A 20,401-nucleotide genomic window follows, 5' to 3' on the forward strand; every position below is an offset into this window, starting at 1 on the left:
AGTTAAGGCCCTAAGATATAGGTGAGAAGAAAAAAGATAAGTTAGGCAACTGATAAACTAAGAATTAAAGTGCAAGTGTTCATATTCTGTATCTTTATTTTAAAAGAGGCAGTGAGACCTAGTAGAAAGTAAGTACATGACGTGTAGAGCAAATTCACCAGCTGTGCGACCTCAGCAAGCTGACTGCTCTGAGACTTAATCTCTTCACCTGTAAAATGGGAATAATCAACAAGACCTACCTCATAGGATTGTTGTGGGATAAATTTTAATTAGTATAAGTAAAATACCTTATACCGTGCCTGCCATGAAGTAAGTAGTCAGTCAGTATGGCCTGTTTCTATCATTACCATTATTACAACTGAAGACTAGAGGTAGGAACCATTGCTTTCTTTGGGGAGACCTGAAACCAGGGCAGCTGCCTGGCACAATTCCAGGGGCACTGCTCCCATTATATTCTCTCTAAAAGCCCCTTCCCCAGAGGTGAGCAATGCCTGCTCTCTCTGGAGCTGATCCAGTTGCCAGTCTGGGGATTCTCGGACCCAGGGAGGTGGAGAGAGAATTAGAAAAATGCACGAGAGAGCAAAATAAAAGGTTTTTTGTTTTTAAAGGAAAGATAGGGCCCAGTCAAAAACAGATGGGGAGGTGAGGGCGGGTACTTCCCTGGTGGTCCAGTGGTTAGGACTCTGTGCTTCCACTGCTGGGGGTGCGGGTTCGATCCCTGGTCGGGGAGCTAAGATCCCATATGCCACACAGCACAGCCAAAACAAAAAACAACAAAGAAAAGAAACAGATGGGGGGCCCAGCTTCCCATCAGTAGGTGAGTTTGGCACCCTGCCTGGCACATGGATGGAGTCCAGCGAGTGCTAACTTCCTTCTCTTCCTGTCCTGTCCAGTGAGGCCCTGAGCAGAGTATGAACGTGGCCTTGGTCTGAGCCCTTTAGTGGTCACATGGTTTTCTTCCTGCGAGGTGAGTGCACAGGCGGAGGGGTAGAGAGAGCAGACAGCAGGAGGTGGCCAGCTTGTGAGAGCGAATGGCGTGCGTGGAGGACCCGCAGCGCCGCAGGATGGGGTGTGTTCTTGGACCCTCTCAAGTGCAGACCCAAAGCGGTACCCTCTGCTCTTTGTGCCAGCTGTGTCCCAGCACGGAGGTGCCTGTAGCCGTTCTGAAGGCCCTTGGTAGCTTATTAAATCTCAGTGCCACTTGCCAAGACCCCTTTAAACCTCTTGGCTGTTCTTTTTGCCTTTTCTGATCAGCTGTATTTATTCTGAACTAAATGGTCCTCACTGCAGGATGGAAGTGTTTACTGCTTAAGGGTATGAAAAGGGGTCTTGGCTGCGTTGCAGCTGCACCCCCTCTCCTTGTCAGCACCCACCCATGTCCCATCCTCCAGCTGGTGCCACAGACACTGAAGCGGGCGCCTGCCTCCCGCTTCAGTTCAGTTTGGTGACAGAGTCCAAACGATGGAGAAGTGGCGTGACCGGGAGGACCTTGTCTGGGGGAGCCCTCTCCCCAGTGTCTTGCTGTCCCAAGGGAGACTGGATCCCCAGGGACAGCTCGCTCGAATGCTCCCCCAGACACACACGTACATGCATCCTCTCATATTTTCTCTCTCTTCCCCCCTCAGGATTGTGCTCATGGACGACGCCATGGACTGCTTGATGTCTTTTTCAGATTTCCTTTTTGCCTTCCAGATCCAGTTTTACTACTCAGGTGACAGTCTCCCAGGACCCCTGTGGCTCCTGTCAGGACCACGTGCCCTCTCCTACCCTGTTGCCCTTTCCATCGGTGTGCCCGGCACGTGCACTTCTCCCCTCCTCCCTCCGTGGTGTGCTTCACAGCCGGTCACCCACCAGCAGGATGTCTAGTTCTTGCTGGTGGTCACAAGATTCAGTCTGCAGAGCCGACTCCCTCAGCCTCCTCAAGACATAGGAAACTGCAGTGCTTCCAGCCAGCAGCGCAACACATCAGTTTAAGTGATAATGACAGTAACAACAATACACACTATTGGAACAACACCCGATAAATTCACTATCGAAAACTTACTGTGTGCCAGGCATAGCACTAAGCACCTTAACCCTTACAGCAGCCCTGAGAGGTAGGTCCTTTAAGAGAGAAGCTGACAGAGGTCAAGCTGCCAGAGACACCGCGCTTATGGGAGTGGAGCCCAGACCTGCAGAGGGCCCACTCCACAGCCGGTGCGCTCAGCCTCTCTGCTGTGTCACTGCGATCGGGGGTCTCTCCCTGGGCCCTGACTCAGATGTGTGAGCACACATTTTCCACCCACACAGCTTTCAATAAGCGCACGCCAGTCCTCTCTCACACTCCCACCCTGCTCCCCAGTGCTCACCAGCTGTGCCCTTAAATACCTTCTGGGCTCAGGTGGAATAAAAATAGATGAATGAACGCCAGTGCCCAGCAGCTCACACACAGCAACATCAAATGGAATGTTGGATTTAGAAACTGCTGGCTATGTCCATAAACAAACTTGTTTAAAACAGGCTATTCCAGTAAACAGAAGGCTGTCCTTGGAGCCTGGACGTGGCCTTCCTGCCAACGGGTGGCCCCAGCCAGCCCTGGCCTCACTCAGGCGCCACATTCTGTTTTCCTGATGGCGGCCCAAGGGCCTGGTCAGGCAGGGGCTGGAGCCTGGGGTCTCGCCACCTGCTCTTAGCAGCTCCAGGTGTCTATTTCCCATTTCTCTGAAGTTTCTTGGGCCCTAGAGAAGGAACAGCCACGTGTGGAGATCCTCTTCCCTTGGCTGTCTGTCGGGGCTCTCCTCACAGCGGTCCCAGGATGGGGCAGCAGCGGGGAGATGGGCCATAAGTCTCTGCTTACCTACGAGGGCTCAGCTACTAACATTTGAAAACGAATTCAAATGTTTAATAAATGAGCAGCTTGCAAGCTTTCTGTCCCACACTGGTATTCCAACCTGCTTTCTTGAGTCAGAGAGGCATGTGGCTCACAAGATGGGCTTACCAGCAGGACCGTGCACACGTTCACCATTCAAAATTTTTTTTTTTTTGCGGTATGCGGGCCTCTCACTGCTGTGGCCTCTCCCCTTGCGGAGCACAGGCTCCGGACGCGCAGGCTCAGCGGCCATGGCTCACGGGCCCAGCGGCTCCGCGGCATGTGGGATCTTCCCGGACCGGGGCACGAACCCGTGTCCCCTGCATCGGCAGGCGGACTCTCAACCACTGCGCCACCAGGGAAGCCCCTTTCAAAATTTTTCAGAAATATTTATAGCATTTTCTATGTGCCGGGCACAGTGCTAGGTGCTGGGACAGGAAGGCTGACAAGGCATGATCCAGGCCTTTATGCAAGATCTTCCATTCCAGCAGGGAGACAGAGTGAACAAGTAGTTACACAGAAAACCCCTCACTGGATAAGCACTACAGAGGAGTACAGGGTGCATGAAAGTATGTAACAGGGGGTCTCACCTGGTCTAGGAACAACTGCCAGAGGAGGGGACATTTGAGCTGAAACACATATTAGTGTCATCTCTCATGAGTGTAGTGGTCACATGAGGCCGAGGGCCCCTGCTCCCAGGACACTGTGCACTGAGGACTGAGGCTGCTGTGGAGCTGAGCTAACACACAGAGAAGGGAGGGCACTGTGAGGGGACCAAGTGTGTCGTCCCCGCCTGACCTGTGCCCCTCTACTCCTGTACCCAGAATTCCTGGAGAGCGTGGCTGCCATCTATCAGGACCTACTGTCAGGCAAGAACCCCAATACGGTGATTGTGCCGACGTCATCCAGTGGGCAGCACCGCCAGCGGCCTACCTCGGGCGAGGCCAGCATGCTGGAGGGCGTGGAGGCACCACTGTTCTACCAGTGCCTGGAGAACTTGTGTGACCGGCACAAGTACAGGTGAGCAATGGGCACGCAGACCCCACCTCAGCCCCAGGATTGCAGGCTCCTGGCCCAGAACAGATCTCCAGCAGGCTGTTCTGACTGGCCCAGGGCTTTTAGGCCCTTGATGGTCATAGTATAAATTAGAACAGTGCCATTTGCCCCCAGTCCAGGCTGTTGACTGAAAGTCTTCCCAGGTGGCTCACAGGAAGGATTGCTTTCACCTGGGCAAGAGCAGCTGTAGATGACCAAGTTGGGCCCCTTCTCCTTGCCAGGAGATAGATTGGTCTTGACTTTTTAGAGAGAAGGAAAAAAAATATTCACTGTGCGAGGAATTCACCCTACAGAAAGGGAGGGTTAAGCTGTCCTGTGTAGCACAAAGTCCCCTTGGGGACAAAGCAGCCAGTTTTGGTCTCCTCCAAGAGGAGGCCTTGCCCAGCGCCATTTCCCCGTTCCCCCACTCCCACCCCTGCCAGTGAAGCACCAGTTAGTGAACATGCCAGCCTTTCTGTTCACAGTCAAGGCCTTGCTTCTGGAGATCTGCTATACTCCCCAGGGTCTTAGGGCTCCCAGGGTAGGCAGATCCCTCGGTCTTGGCTTTGGGCATCCCCCTAAGCCTGAAGGTTTGGATGAAAAGATGGCACTCAGACTCACTAGTCTTTGAATTTGGCATCTGTATTCTCCCTTCTAGCTGCCCACCCCCAGCACTCGTCAAAGAGGTCCTAAGCAACGTTCAGAGACTGACCTTCTATGGATTCCTCGTGGCCCTCTCAAAGCATCATGGGATCAACCAAGCCCTAGGTAAGCCAGAGCTAGCTGTGGCCAGCCTCTCCTGCCCCTACAGTGTAAAGCCACATAGGAGCTGGCCCGTGTTGGTGGACAGAATCCCAAGGGGGAGGCAGCTTCACCATGTCTGCCTTGACTTCTCAGGGCCAGACTCTGAGGCCTAGGGAGCCAGAACACGCATAACACAAGATGTGCCCTCTGAGGCCTCTCACCCTCCCGTGGCAAGGGAGAGCCTTCCCCGCCCGAGGTCCTGCCCCAACATGAAGCAGCCTCTCCATGGCAGAGGCGTGCCCAGCCCCTCCCATGGAATCCTCATTTCTGCCTTGGGGAGTGGCCTGCAGGTTGGGCAGACACAGGGCTATTTGTATCAGAGGCACCTGAATCCCATTTGTAAACAGGGCAAAGGTGTGTCTGGGGAGACCTTTTTCCCATCTGGAAAAAAAATCTTATTAGTCTGAAAGGGAGTGGAAAAAAAGGGGGGCGGGGGGCGGAGAGAGGCCCGCACTGGCCCAGTTTTTCCTGTCCATCGTTTTACTCTCACTGGTTGGCCTTCCCACCCACCCTCCTCTTCCCCCTCCCACACCTGCTGCCCTCCCAGGGGAGGGGCCACCAGGCTGTCATCGCCACAGAGCTTGAGAGGGGTTCTTATTATTAGTCTCTCTCCTCAAGAGATATCCAGGTGTGCTTGAGATCCCAGGTTCCTAAGTCTCAAAAGAAGACTTTTGCCAGTTGCAGGAATGGGGTCAAGAGAAGGAAATTGAACATTCGTTAAATGCCAGCCACAGCAGCCCAAGTGCTGGGCTAGATGCTTTAGATCTTACAGGACAGGGAGCCTGCTAGGGGTGGCCTGGGTGCACGGGAGCACAAACCTCAGCAGGACTGACTGAGGGTCCACTCAGGCACAGTGCACGGGTGTGGGGCCCCCTCAGCTGAATGAGGTTGGTAGCCAAGGTCACCAACTGGAGGAGGAATACAAATGTGGCAAATAGGAGTCAGCAATAAGGGGGCAGGGAGTGGGGAATTGGCTTAGGTTTTCTTTTACACTCCTAGGTAACTGACCCTCCCTTCCTGTCCACAAGTCAGCCACTAGGAAGAAAAAGGAAAAGCTAAGTAGCATCTGGGTCACAGCGTAGACTAACGTCATGCCTTCACTTTTTCTGGGTCCTTTAAGAAGGACAGTCATTCATTTAAGTTCCTTTACAGAGCACTAACGTCGGGCAAGTGGGAGATGGAAAGAAGTGTATGGTCTCTACCCTCACCTGCATCTCCAGTGTATGAAATAGAGACCTGAGGTCCCCCAGGTGCAGCCAGTTGTGGAGGGGTTGTCCTGTTCCCTTAGTCCTCCTCAAGGCACCCCCCCCCCACTCACAGACACAAAACAACAAGAGGGTTCCATCGGACCATAGTTTAAACACCACTTAGAACAAAAGGGGCCAGGAGGCATCATCTGAAAAAGTCAGGAATTGAACTAGAGCCAGATGGATAATTTTAAGTTTGAGGCTTTCTAGAGACTAGCACTGTTAGAAGCCACATCTTGCTTCTGACCACCAGTGAAGCTCTTTTCTCTAACAATTTGCTGTTAAGAAAATCTATCTGCAAACTTCAGCTTTACCTTCCCTCCCACTGTTAACTGCTCCAAAGAGCATCCTAGACCCTCTCCTCTCACCTTTCCCCAGTATCCAAAAATTACTTCCCTTGGCTTATAGCTGAGGAAACCAGCTCAAGGAGATTTGTGGCAGAGAAGGGACAAGCTCCCCTCCCGGCGGCTTCTGGCCACGCAGAGGAGAGTTTGATCTGATCCTGACCCCGCCTTCTCTTCTCACCCTGGGACCCTCCCTGGAGAGGCTGAGGCAGCGTTTTTGACCATTCTGTCTCCAAAGTGGGGTCACTCTGATTTAGAGGCACAAAACTAGATAACTTGTGGTCTTTGGGGCCTGGGCTGTATCCTGTGTCTCTGGCTCCTTTTCAGCTCAGTAACTGGGGCCTCAGGAAAGGACCAAACCCTCAGTACCTGCTCACAACCCACCATCTATCTAGCCTTGGAAGGAGATCGTCCTGTTTGTGCAATGACCTTGAGGTTTGGGGATGTCTCGTAGCTATGACTGGGGAGGGTAGGCAGTGGGCTTCACTAAATTTTTCCAGTAGTACCTAGGACTTACTGCCCCCCTAGCAGACCTCTTAAACTTCTGTTCCCCAAAGCTTTTAGATCAGCTCTCCCAGGGTTGGCAGAATAGGCAGACATGAAGGTGAGGGGCACATAGGCATCTGCTGGGCACGGGGCTGTGTGACTGCAGCCCGGGTGAAGGATCCTCAGATTAAGTTCTGTGCCCCCAATTATTTCCTAGGAGCTTTGCCTGACAAAGGGGACCTGATGCACGACCCAGCTCTGGATGAGGAACTAGAACGGCTGTAAGTGTCAGGTGGGAAGATGCTGCCCCCTTGTGGGGACAAAACCTCAGTCAGAAACGGTAATGCCCCGTCATGGGTCACACAGCACTTGTCCATCGGTTGGGGAGGGGTTTGGGGGCCAGCAGAGGCCTGAGGGATCCTCTCTGAGTCCTTTGGGAATACAGCCCATGGTTTCATCCACATGCAAGAGTGAGTGCGGAGGTCCTGGTCTCCGGACGGGAGGCACCTCGCTGCCCTCTGGGCTTCTTCCCTTCTTCAGGCTGGCGCAGATCCCAGGCCTGGTCAACTCGGTCACTGCCGGTCCAGAGGCCAGCTGCCTGCCTGCCCGGACCCCTCCCCGGGTTGGCTCCCCCTGGAGACCCCTGCATCACGCCCGGAAAGTGGATGCAGAAAGCGACGGCTCCACCGAAGAAACAGATGAGTCCGAGACATGAGGAGTCTGAAGGGTCCTGTCTACAACGCCCAGTACCCAGCTCCCCGCCCCCCCTCCCCTCCAGCCCTTGGGACTCCCGGCCACCTCCTCTCCCACCCCCGTGTCATGCTGCCCTCTGTTGGTGAAAAGGCCAAATAACGGCCCCAGCCCAGAGACCCGCCAGAGGGGTTCTTATGATCAGCCAAGCTAAGCAGTGACCCTAGCAAGTTAACAGCCTACTCTCCTGGCTCTGTCAGCCTTTCATCGGGCGCCCAAGCTGACAGCAGATTGAGCCGAGGCCACCAGTAAGGTGACTTGGCTTTAGCCTTTTGCTGACGGTCCCCATCTCCTCACAGCAACTCCAGGAAGAGGGAGGCCGTGCACAACCATGCAGGACCTTGCATGGTAAAGGGTGACACCCAGTGATGCAAGTATTAGGAGGATATAGCCACGGTGGCCTTCTGCTGGAGGAATAGCCACTAGCCATAAGATGGAGAAGGGTGGGTGAAAAGACAAATTTCACTTTCAAACACTGCTTCGTCTCCTCTGTGTCTAACAGTTAAATATGTGAAATGAATAAAGTCCCTTGTGTCTGGTAAGTGGTGAGTCCAAAGCCACTAGACTGAGGGGGTGAAGGGAAGGGGCAAGTTTGAGTTTTTGGTGCCAAGTTCCAGCTTTTTTCTGGCAGGACTGGGAAGTGGGGGCCAGAGGACCACTCAAGCCTGGAGAACCGCCTCAGATAATGGCAAAGAGGGGCTTACCTCCTGCACGTCCTCAGCCTTTCATGGGAAAGGTGCCTCACAGCTGGAATGGACCTTCAGGGAACAAGCTCAGATGGTTCAAGGCCAGGTTCCCGTAACTTTAGAGACTCTGGCCGCGAAGGGTGAGCGTTGCAGAGCCTCTCAACCAGAGTTTCATTAAGCATTTTCCAAGTACCTGCTCGGGGTTAGGCCAGTGGGGATGCAGCTATGAACAAGACAGGCCGAGGAGTACCAGCTTCCAGCCAAGGCTGGAAGGTAAGGCAGGTGGTCTTCAACTTCCCTGAATTGGGCAGGGGTCCTTGAATTGGGCAGTTAACACCCACCTAGGGACCCAGAGCAGGCTGCTTCCTCTGAAGCCACTGGGCACACACATTTTCCTGGGCTCCTCCCTGCCCAGACCAGCACCCCTGGATAGTTAGTTAGTTACAGGGACTGGCTCCGAAAGCTCTGCAGCCCCGGGCCAGGACTGGAAGTTCCAAGCCATGTGGTGAGGACTCAGGACCAGTGATCTCCAGCCTCCAGCTGATTGAGAGCAGTTCAAAAATCCTGACATGCATCAGTCACCTGGGGAGCTTGCTTACAACGCAAATGACCAAGCTCCAGCACAGAAATCTCCATTATGAACACTCCAGATTCCAAAGCTCCAAGATCCCCAGTTTGGAAATCACTGGCTTAGAGCCCCCATGGCTCCCTCCACCCATCTCCCAGAGCCCCTATAGGGGAAAACGGTTGCCAAGCCACACACACACACACACACAACCTTTTTTTTTTTAACTGCACTGAGACACCCCCCCCAAACCAAGCCTACTGCTGGGATGAGGTGTACGATGCTGAAGTCGCTCGCCTGCCTGCAGCCATATGGCTCAGTGGGTGAGTTAAAGGGCCAAGTAATATCAGCTCTGTCCTCCGTGTGCCACGGGGTGGTGAGGTCAAGGCTGCACCGCACCTCACAGCAGCACAGGGCCAAGGAGCTGGGGGCCTTTGGCTTTCAGAGAAGGGACAAGCTGGAGGCCCCGGAGAGAGCGCCCTCAGCTTCAGCACCGACGCCCTACCCATATTGGTGGGAGCCCAGAGAGTGAGGCGAGGGGCTTGCACTGGGCAGGGAGGCAGGATCCAGAGAGGACACTACTTCACTCAGACCAACAGAGGCCTAGGGCCCCGTCGGGGCTTTATTTGACACCACTTAGTTTCAATACAAACAGTCCAGAAAGAAAGTCACATCCCTTTGGGTGAGGGGGTGGTGGGAACAGTGGTCTGTTGCTCGGAACCTCAACCCTCAACCGCAGGGTGGGGCGGGCCCAGGCTGCCAGCACGGCAGGGGACGATGGCACCAAGGATGAGTGTGTGGCCCAGAGGGGTGAGACCTGCAGCTCTGTAGGCGCCTCAGGCTCTCAGTGGTGGGGTGCTGTCCAGGCCCCAAGACCCAGACGATGAGGAGGAAGAAAGCTGAGCCCCAGGAGCCTGCTCCTGTCCCTCACGTCCTCTGCTTTCTTGGCCAGCTTTACACTCACAGCATCCAGAGCAGAGCACAGGGCAGATGAGACCCACCATGGCCACCAAGCAAGGGAAGAAGGGACAGAGTCTCGGGAGGGGACAGAGGGTCCTGTGGTCCACAATGGATGGTATGGGAGAACTCCGAGACACCCAGGAGGAGCAGTAATCCTCCAAGTGATCACTGTAAAAAGGGGCAGTGAGACAGGAGAAGATCACCCGGGCCTCCAGTCTGACCCCAAATGAAACCTTTAGGTACCAGGTAAAGTTTCTAGCCCTCAGTAAGGCCCACACGAAGGTCCTTCCCCTCCCCTGCCCTCTCCTGGTGCCCAGAAGAGACCACTGGAGCAGCAACAGCAGCAGCCTAGTCCAGAGCCTCCCTCCCCTGGGGGCTGATCTACAGCAGAACTCTTTCCAGACCTCCCTGCTGGTTCCAGAGGACAGGGGCCAAACCCTCAGACAATCTGGAAGGATCCTAGAGCCAGCAAAAAAGCCTTATACTTTTTACTTTCCCTACTCGGGGAAGGCCTGGACCCAGGATAAGCCATCCTGAGGGAACTCTCCCCCTTCACTCCCAGTGTGGCAGGACAAGTGAGCAGCAGCTTTGGGGGCAGGACTGGATTAACAATAATCTAGCACACAGGGGTGGGAGTGTGAGAAGAGGATAAAGGGCGCAATCTCCAGACAGAGGTCAGGGGCTGATACTGCCCATCCCTCACCCGAGATCCTCAAAGGCCACCCACTCACACACCACAGGTATAAAATAACAATGCCTCCCCAGCTTCCACAAGGCAAGCATCCCAGGCCTAGGAATCATGAGGTTTTTGCTGCTGTCAACACCATGTGTCTGAGCCATGGAGCCTGGATCAGTAGGAACCATAGCGATCCTGGGGATGGGGAAAGAAAAAACAAAGTCAGGGTCTCTAACCTGCATCAGCTTTCCAGCATGCACACCCTCCCCCAACACACCCCTCGGGACTGGGGTACTGGCAGGCGGGGGAATCAGGCACCAATCTCACCCTGGCAGAGACTGTTTTCTGTTTTACTGTGACCCAGGAAAGGGGTTGTGGCCAGATCCCAAGGGGGAAGCCCTGCCTGATCTCACAGAAGCTGGAGAGGGAGGAGAAACAGTACAGATGACAAGAGTGGGGGAAAATCACTGCAGACATGGCATCGTCTTAGGGAGAGGCCCAGCCCTGGTACCAAGCTCAAAGGAAGGAAGCTGCCCTTCAGGAAAAGAAAATGCTCTCTCGGGCTGAGGGCTACCGTGCAGCTACGTCTGGATCTGGTGGAGAAGGCCAACTTCCAAGCATTACCCTTTGGTCTCCTCCCACCCCAGGTCAAGCAGTCCCAGCCTCACCTGCAAAGAATTCATCACACCATTGGCCAGCACGGCCATCTTCCCGGCCACAGACTTGACACCCTGCTTAAACTGGGCAATGTCAGCTGTGGGCAGCACGTTCCCCAGAGACACACTACCTGTCAAAGCAAGGGAAAGGGTGACCCAGAGCCCAGCAGGAAGCCCTTCCCAGTCCAGGGGGCCCCAGCTCTGCTCGCAGGCTTCGCTTGGGGCCTACCTGCTCCATGAGCACCATCCATGTCCCCAAAGAGGTCCGAAGAGCTGATGGCGCTGCTGCCTGAGAGCCGCTGTAGCCGGGACCTGGCTTCATGCTGCGGTGAAGAAAAGGCAAGGCCTCAGGACCTCTGGGCCGATGACCCAAGAACTCATCCAGGCCCAGCCACCCTGGTGCCAAAGTCCAAAACAGTAGGGAAGAAACTCTGCTTCTACCTGCTGCCTCCAGGCTCAGGTAAGCAGACAACTCTACTTACCTCAGTATCCACTTCCCGCCCAAAGAACATGTCAGATGAGATGGCTTTGGCTCCTGCAAATTTCTGTCGGGCTTCACTCGACTCAAGGCCTGAGCTCCGGCTTTCCACTTCCCTCCGGTTTGTGACTCTGAGGGGTGCATGTGGGACAACAGCTCTGACTCTTCCCATTGCTACCAGGCAATAGTATCACTATAGCATTACTATCCCATTCCTACCGGAGGCCAAAAAAAGCACCAGTGGCCTTCTGGGGACGCTCACCATGGCTCCATCTGACTACGGCTCTGGGACCCAGGGGCCCTCTCTTCTCCACACTGAAGCCAAGGCACATAGAGCTTATGTTCCCTCCACTAGGTAGCATGGAAATAGGGTTTGGAGGGGCCAACGCTTCTGCCCCAAACCACTAGGATGATCAAATGTCTCAGTCTGCCTGGATTTACACCTACTCTCCTGGCGTAATTAATAGTATTACCCCCCCCCCCTTTTTACTCTCAAAAGCATGCCAGTGTGGCTGAAAAGGTGTACGGTCACTCCCACCTAGCACTGACACAGACACTGAGCTAGGTGTTTCATAAGTTTCATTACATTTAATCCCTATGGCAGCTCTGAAGTCATTAGTTATGTCCCCATTTTACAAATGGATTATCTGCAGATTATTTATCAGTTAAGGACTACCCCGATTAACATGGAATATGCTTTTAAAAAATTACTAGATGAAGGCCAGAGACACAAAATCAGGCTCCTCCTGCCAGAGAAATGGACCTCAAGCACAAGAGGCTACAAGGCTTCCTGCAATGGCAGAGCACAGCTCAAACCAAAGCCTGATTCCTGCACTCTCTAATCTGGTAGCCACTAGCCACATGTGGCTATTCAAATTTATTCAAATTAAATTAAAAACTCAGTTCCTCAATTAACCCTAGACACTTTTTAAGGACTCGCTAGCCACATACTTGGTGGCTACCACACCACACAGTAGCACTGCCAGCATCACAGAGCATCCTACTGGACAGCGCTGACCTAGAGCACTCCACCTTTCTGAAATGGGCCGGACGCTTGAGACAGTCACTTCTGGCTCCTTCTCCTCCATCCCGTCCATACCCCAGGCAGCATCTGTATCCCAGCGGGAACCAAAACTCTCCCCCAAGGAAAAGGGGTTGTCCTTGTACCTGGGGAGACAGTACAGTGGCTCAGAGAAGCTTGATGAGGAACATGGTAGCCCAGTCTGCACCCCAACAATAGCCTTACTTTGGGGGTCCAGAGGCGAAAGTACCAACATCGTCAAACAAGTCCAGCTGTGAGCGGGAGGATTTTGCACTCACTGGGGTTTCCTGTTCGATCACCTGCATCTCAGACAGCACCGAGTGGGAGACGGAACTGTGGAGAAAAGCAGGAGTGAGCATCAGTGTCACTGCACAAGAGAAGATGCTCAGGGCTTCCCTGATGACGCACTGGTTAAGAATCTGCCTGCCAAGGCAGGGGACACAGATTCAAGCCCTGGTCCCGGAAGATCCCACATGCCATGGAGCGACTAAGCCCGTGCACCACAACTACTGAGCCTGCACTCTAGAGCCCATGAGCCACAACTACCGAAGCCCGTGCGACTATAGCCCACACAGCTAGAGCCTGTGCTCCACAACAAGAGAAGCCACCACGATGAGAAGCCCACACCACAATGAAGAGAAGCCCCTGCTCGGTGCAACTACGGAAAGCCCGAGCGCAGCAACGAAGACACAACGCAGCCAAAAATAAATAACTTTATTAAAAAAAAAAGAAAGAGAAGAGAAGATGCCCAGCTGCTGGCAGAAACCTGGGTTCTCCTTCACTGAGCACCACCCAGAACCTTCTTCCCCTGACTGTGCCCAGGGCTGGGCAAGACCCAGCAGGAAGTGCTAGCAACTGTGTAAACTGGAGAGCACTCCTCACCTGTCAATACATCAGCTTTGTTTTCTCAAAGTAGGGTTTCCCTGACAAATGACTGTTTGGCCTGTTTTAATTTTAACGATAATGTGCACCAAATAATAGTGCTTTCTGTCCTCAACTTGCTGCACCATGAGCCACATCCTTCACCAAGATAGACACATAAAACAAAAAAGATGAAATGCCCCAGAACCAGGGAAGTGAGTCTAATGGCATCAAAGGATGAGTTCTTAATTATCCCATCCATTTTTTTTTTTTTTTTTTTTAAAGAAGAAAGCATTTCAAAGTAGAGTCTGGCCTTACGCACTAAAACCTGGATCTGCTATTTGGTTTCCCAATGAGAAGAGGCATTGAATTTGGCAGCCAGTACCAACTCGTGATGCCTCTCTTCCCTCCTGTGTTAAGCTCCACAGAGGCTTTTAAGGATTAATTTCATTTAAATAAATTCATTAAAAAGTATCTACTGCTTTTGGTTGGCAGAACTCCAAGGAGTGAATATTTTGCAATAGGATTTTATATAAGGTGGGCTGGGTTTAAATGATTCTACTGCAGTACAAAAAAGAAAAAGAAAGTTTTAAATATACCCTTTAATCCAGTCATTCCTGTGAACAAAACAGGGAAGAGGAAAGTCCTTTTCGGATAAAATTTTGTCTCCCTGATTAGCTGTGGGTTACACTATTAGCACACAGACTAAAAGGGAATAACTTAAATCCAACTGGCCATGTCCTGAAAGATTAAGTAGAAATACCCAGCTGTATCTTCTTCCAGAGAAGTAGAGCATAATGGCTACAAATACTAAATGTGAAATCAAACAGTTCTATGTTCAAAATCTAGTTGTAAGAATTACTAGATTTTGGGGCTTTAGGCAAATTGCTTAATTGCTCTGAGTCTCAATTTTCTCATTTGTAAAAAGGGAAAACAATACCTCCTGTATGACACTGCTGTATTTAAGTACATAAGGCCATTGGCGAAGCTCACGCCCCCTGGAAAGGAGCAGACACCACTTAGCACAAGCTCACTGTAGCCAGGATTGCTCACCCTGGTGCTGCCAGATATTCCAATTTTTAAGAGGGATAAAAAATCTAGCATTACTGAAATCTCTAGATGCTAACTCTTATTGTGAAGCAAACAAAATGCATAAGAGAACTGGTCAGCAGCCCTTGTTCTTTTTTTTTTTTTTTTAAGAAAACCACGGCAACATAAACCCAGTGGTCCTGAAACAGGAAGGGTACCACCCAACCAAAGGGCATTTAAATGTCTGGGGTTATTTCTGGGTGTTATGGCATCTGGTGACACTAATGGCATTTAGTGGACAGGTATTAGGAATGCTGAAAGCCCTGCGATTCTTGGGAAGCTCTTGAGAAAACTGTCCTGCCATTCAAAGTGCCATTAGCACCCTTTTTAAGAAACATCACCCTAGGGACTTCCCTGGTGGTCCAGTGGTTAAGACTCCACGCTCCCAACGCAGGGGGCCCAGGTTTAATCCCTGGTCAGGAAACTAAATCCTGCATGCCGCAACTTAGAGCCCGCATGCCACAACTAAAGATCCCGCATGCTGCAACTAAGACCCGGTGCGGCCAAATAAATAAATAAATATCAAAAAAAAAAGAAAAAGAAATACCACCCTAGTCTCTTGGACATATCGAAAGAGCACCTGATCCTGTGTTTCATTCGTTCAACAAATACTTAGCGAGCATGTACCTACTATGTGCCAAGCACTATACTAGGGGCTTGAAGACAATAAGCAAAGTCATCTATTCAGCCTTGGAGGAAGACTAAGCCTAGAACCCCAAATTGCTGGGAAGAACCTTCAATGGTTCCCAGGGGAACAATGGCATTTCCCTGCCACACCCCAAAGCTGAGCCTCACCTTCGGGACACCAGTCCCATGCCCAACCTCTCTGCCTGCTCTCGCTTCTTCCCTTCCAGATTCTGTAGCTTCTTCTCCTCCTTCTTACGGTCAATCTGAAGCTCCTGGTAGGCCAGACGCATGGAGGCAACCCTTAGAGGGAACAAACGTGTCAGAGGCCGGCACCATCCTGACCTGTCCTACCTGCCCACCCAACCCCATACAAGCTGGGGCCCCTCTGGCAAACACTCACATGGACTCCTCGGCCTGCTTCTTGGCATCAGCCACCTGCTGCTCACGGAGCTTCTCTGCCACCTGGGCCTGCCGCTCAATCTCGCTGAAACTCTGGCTGCTCACCTTCTGGGCCCCTAGGCCTTTCTTGGCACCCAGCTGGCAGAATTATGTGATGAGAGCTTTGCCAACCACAATGCATGGAAACACCCACAAGGAAAGGGTTCCTTCTTAAAGTTTAGTGTAAAAAAACAGGAGCCCCGTCAGCATGGTGGAGAGGGAGAACAGTGGTTCTGCTGGAGCTGAGCATAACGTGGCCCACACAACCCCAGCAGAGGCCTGGGGGCCGGAGGACAACGGCTAACGCTACCAGGCCCGGGATGTGCCAAGCACTTATGTGCACAATCTCACTGACTCCTCCCAGGGGCCCCTTAGAGACAAGCATCTTGACAGCCCCTCACAGATCAGGTGCAGAGAAGCTAAGCACCTTTCCAGTCATACAGCCAGTAAGTGGTCAGGGCAAAGGGGGAACCCAGGCGTCTGACTCCAGCTCCTAACCACTCTGCCATACTGCCTCTCCCCACCTACCCCTTTCTTGGCTGTTGCTGGCTTCTTCTTGCCAATGAGGGAGGTTTTCAGTTCTGTGTGAGGAAGAGGGTGGGGCGTGAGCAGAGACAAAGGGAGGTCAGAGGCAGCAGCTCAGTCCGCATCATGCAGCTTTCTGGCAAGAGCTTCTACAAAGAACCGCTTCAGGCAGGGGAAGGCAAAGCTGCCACCACCAGCTCCAACCAATGGTGTCAGGACGTCCAAGCCAAGACAGACGAGGTTAGAGGAGGTTACTGATTCCCAGCCGATGGACCTAAGAACCTAGACCTGAAGCACCAGAGACAAAGTCCCTGACCCGACACGAAGACCGCCAGGCAGGGGCAGCAGCAAACGCCAGCCTCAGCTCCTAGAGCAGAGGAAGCGGGCACGCAAGGGGCTCCCCAAGAAGCTGCTGGTTACCTCTGGCAGGAAGAGCCCCTTTAGGTGACAGATACACGGACTCTGGAGAAAAACAGACTTGTGGCTAACAGGGGGCCCCACCTCAGAGCCTCCATATAGCTCCCAAGCCCAGAGGCCTCTACAGAGCCTCACTCCGGACCAGGCCATGCCAGCCTTCCCATGGGGTCAGACTGACGGTCATTCTGCTGGCTTCCTGCCCCAATGCCCAAAGGTCGACAAAACAAACCAGGGCAGCAAATGGACTGTTCACCCTGAACTAAGTCTGAAGGACATCAAGAAGAGAGTAGAAAAGAGCCAAAAGGCCAGGGACTGGCCGAGAAAGGACAATGTTGCCTCCAGCCATTAGCAGCTCAGAGTTGTCCCCTTTCTCGTGAAATAGACCAGACAGGCCAATCCTGCCTCGGCCCCCAGGGTTAGGTGTCCAGCCTTATGCTGGCCAGCCCCAGCCCCACCCCCAGAGGCAAACCCCAGGCCTGGGACACCGGCCGCCAAGGGCTTGCTCTCAAGTCCTTGTGGTCGATGTTGCAGCCACAACTTCAATCCCAAGCCCCACTCCAGAGAGATCAGATGCTCAGTCTCCTGGGACCTCAGTCCACATGACCAGGCAGCAGCAGATCTGAAAAGAACCCCCGAGGCCGACCCTCTCCCAGGCACCCCACACCTGCCACCTGGTATACTGACCCAGAGAAGCTTTGGGTGAGGTGCCAAGCAGCTCCATGTTGGGGCCGTGCTCCGGCTCTGTGGATGCAATGATGGGAATCAGGTGGAAGACTCAAAACTTCCTATGACCTCCCCTTAAGGGAAGTGATGGGGTAAAAGTAGGGGCACCGACTTTCCTCAGCTTTCTGAGGCCACCAAAATAGAGAAAGAATGCCCACCACCTCCTCTGAGGGACTTAAGTGAATCCCAGCCCACCCAGAGATAGTAGGAGACCCCTCACTCCCATTACCTTGGCCAGGTGTCCCATTCCTAGCCCCAAGTCCTTTGCCAGGACCAAGGCACATAGTTGGAATCTGGGCTAAACTCACGTGCCAGGCCACTGCTCTCTGCAGATGGGGGTGGCTGCTGGGTCTCTGATGGGTCCGTGGCTGGTGCATTCCAGGCAGGGGGCTGAAAAGCCAGATGACAGAAGCCTTGATGAGCCATTCCTGCTGGCAAAGAGTGCCAAATACCTTGTGGGTACAAGGCCCTACTCCAAGCCCATGAGGAAAGAATACTGGAGGTTAGCAATCAAAATTATAGTTGCTATTCACTATGGAAGAAGGCAGCACAAAACTAGCAGCCACCTCCATCCCTTCACTGTTTACTTAGAGCCAGAACCCATTCCCTTAATTTAATAATTACATCGGGCACTCACCATGTGCCAGGTACAAGTCTAAGGGCTTTTTACATGTAAATATGTTTTATTATCACAACAAGCCTATGAGGTAGATACGTTCTCCATCTTAGAGACTGAGGTTAGGTGTCTTAGCCACCACACTAGAAAGACCAAGTAGAGGAGCAGGGATTCAAACAGAGTCTGACTTCAGCACCCAGTGGGTGGGTAGAGGGGAAACCTCCTCCCAGGGGTAGGTTGCTTGGGAGGGAATCCCTTCATTGTCCCCAGCCACAGTGCCTTTATCATAGGGGAAGAATCCAGGAAAAGTTATTTGGGGTTCCTGATACCTCGAGCCTTTAAGAAGCTTCTCGTCCTCCCTACCACCCCAGCTTATAGGGGTGTGTTCCTAAGGAGGGCCTCATTGCACCCCTACTCATGGGAAGAGGAAACACCTGGGTCTATCCAGCAGTGGGCCCCAAACATTCCCCGTATGAGGTATCACACCAAGGCGAATGGAATCCATGCCCATGACTGTGGGCCTTGGCCTCAGTAAGTAAACCACCTGTCAGGAACAACTGTGGGAAACATTCCTTGTGCGCACTCACTTGAGTGTGTTCCGAGAAGAAATCAGAGTCCTTCTTCTCTGGCGAGTGACTGGGAGCACTACTCATATTGTCTATCCAAAGCTAGAAAGAAGACACAACTGAAACACAGGACTCTGAATATTCCCAGTTACCCCATGACCCCAGCCCGGGAGAACAGGCACTTACATCAGTGCCATGCCTAGCCAGGGCCGCACTCCCCAGCTGCCGGATCTTTTCCCGGTACATCTGGGCAGCTCGGCTATTATATTTGGTGTTGGCATCACTGGCTGTGCATCCATGTTGGCGGAAGAAGGCTGTCTGGTGAGCAAAGAAGAGAGGAGAACGTGCTACAGGTGGTTCTCCCCAGAGCAAAACAGACACCTCCTTCTAACAGTCTGGTTATTACTTATATAGGACAGTATGCTCTACTGACACCAGCAGTTTTTCATAAAGTTCCTCAGAAACTCCTACAAAAAACACAGCCTCCCATCCTCTACGATGAATGACTGAAGCCCAGACCTCACTCAGCTCTGCCTGAGGACAGCATGCTGTACCCACTCTGCCCTTCCTTCATCCAAGCCCACGAGACCCAGACAACCGTGGAGGCCCCAAGCCCTTGGCCTCTCCCCCAAGAACGTCTGTCCAGTTTAGTTCGAATCCAGAGCCCCTTGGAAAAGAACAACGACCAATCTCCAAGTGTAGAGAATAGTGTACAGTGTTGCCATAGACCAGAGAATCCTCTGAACAGAGAAACTGAGAGGGCCTCCAAGAAGTCACTGTGAAATCAGTACCCAGGCAGAAGAACGGGGGCAGGAGGATGGTAAGGAGGAGCTTTACCGCATTGGCATTCCCGCCGACCTGCATACACCTCAGCTGGAACCAGTTCCAGTTGGAATCCAACTCTGTGGACCTGTGTGCAAGGGCCGTGTGTCACCTACCAGCAGGTTCCAGGAGACGCTTCCCTGGCAGACCCACACCTGTCATCTGGCCTCGGGCTGCAGTAGGCACCCAGGAGACATTCATCAGCCACCTCCCTGTTTCCTCCACCCTACCCTGTCCAGGAAAGCTCTGCTCTTTATTCATCTAGTCCAAAAGGTACTAATTATTTTCCAGATGCGAAAGGAGGTCGAAGCTTGGACTCGGCCTTTCCCTTAAGGCCAGCCACAGTCTCGCTCCAGTGCATCAGCAACAAGAACAACGCAGATAACTTTTCCCTGAAACTAACGCTTGGAGCGTCGAGTTTGACCACCAGGAAATAACGGAGTTTTGACCCAGACGCGGAAACGAACCGCCTGTGTAACAAGGGGCCCACACTGGCGGCTGCCTCCCGTGAGAAGCTGGCGAACACCAAACCCAGGGCGCTCCAAGTCCAGGCAGCCACTCTGCCCTGCTGAGCACCCAGTCCCGACCGACGGCGAGGAGACCCCACCTGATGAAGCTGAGATGGACGCCCAGGGAGCGATGCACCCCGGAACAGTCAATGCACAAGAACACACCGTACGTGATGCTGGCCCAACTCGGATTCTTGGCGCCACAGTCGAAGCAGGCCTGGGTGGAGAAGGAGATGAGCGAATGGTCAGGGGCCCCGAGTCGAGGCCGGGCGCTGACACCCCAGGAAAACAGCCCGCGCCGACCCCTCTCCCTCCCTCAGAACCCAGGGGAGCCGGGAGAGTCCCTCTCGGCCGGCGCCGGGCGCCGGGCGCCGCGCGCCTCCCTCTCACGCACCTTGTTGGTCGGAATTGCGCGAAGCCTCTTAAAAAGGGTCTGGATCTCTGTCTTGCTCGGCTCGGCCGCCATTTTCTCTCCCTCCCAGGCACCAGCGCGATCGACGGGTCCCGTCACGGGCCAATCCGCGGCCGCGAAGGCGGCACAGTTGGGTGGGCCTCAACGGGGGCCGGCCCGCCGAGGGGTGGGGTGATTTGTCCCGATCTGGACCAATGGGCGGCCGGCGGAGCTGGCGCC

At 53.3% G+C, this 20,401-nt stretch overlaps 2 protein-coding genes across 5 annotated transcripts in view; one reads left to right on the forward strand and one right to left on the reverse strand.

Annotated features, from left to right (window-relative positions):
- CUNH11orf49 (chromosome unknown C11orf49 homolog) overlaps positions 1-8,049 on the forward strand; it is a 190,635-nt gene extending 182,586 nt beyond the window's left edge. For all 3 annotated transcript variants that reach the window (XM_029208691.1, XM_029208690.1, XM_029208692.1), the window contains 5 exons: positions 1,626-1,711; positions 3,673-3,868; positions 4,542-4,651; positions 6,982-7,045; positions 7,305-8,049. In XM_029208691.1, coding sequence (XP_029064524.1) covers positions 1,626-1,711; positions 3,673-3,868; positions 4,542-4,651; positions 6,982-7,045; positions 7,305-7,479 — 631 coding nt within the window. In that variant the 3' untranslated portion in view covers positions 7,480-8,049. The remainder of the gene's footprint in view (positions 1-1,625; positions 1,712-3,672; positions 3,869-4,541; positions 4,652-6,981; positions 7,046-7,304) is intronic.
- Positions 8,050-9,347: 1,298 nt separating this feature from the next.
- On the reverse strand, positions 9,348-20,274 carry ARFGAP2 (ADP ribosylation factor GTPase activating protein 2). 2 transcript variants are annotated; one of them, XM_029208300.1, is made up of 16 exons: positions 20,165-20,274; positions 19,869-19,987; positions 19,277-19,349; positions 18,626-18,757; positions 18,461-18,541; positions 17,566-17,647; positions 17,219-17,275; positions 16,121-16,173; positions 15,555-15,691; positions 15,323-15,454; positions 12,782-12,910; positions 12,568-12,702; positions 11,540-11,666; positions 11,287-11,380; positions 11,070-11,188; positions 9,348-10,596 (listed from the first exon to the last, which is right to left on the reverse strand). In XM_029208300.1, the coding sequence occupies exons 1-16, from the start codon at positions 20,234-20,236 to the stop codon at positions 10,576-10,578; spliced, it is 1,563 nt and encodes a 520-aa protein (XP_029064133.1). In that variant the 5' UTR covers positions 20,237-20,274; the 3' UTR covers positions 9,348-10,575. The 2 variants fall into 2 exon arrangements, with proteins under 2 accessions (XP_029064133.1, XP_029064134.1); XM_029208301.1 differs by lacking the exon at positions 20,165-20,274 and having other exon boundaries at positions 18,626-18,753; positions 19,869-19,909.
- Positions 20,275-20,401: the final 127 nt, after the last annotated feature.

Source organism: Monodon monoceros, unplaced genomic scaffold (genome assembly GCF_005190385.1).
Source record: "Monodon monoceros isolate NGI ecotype Baffin Bay Population unplaced genomic scaffold, NGI_Narwhal_1 Super_Scaffold_7, whole genome shotgun sequence".
In the NCBI taxonomy this organism is placed as follows: domain Eukaryota; kingdom Metazoa; phylum Chordata; class Mammalia; order Artiodactyla; family Monodontidae; genus Monodon; species Monodon monoceros.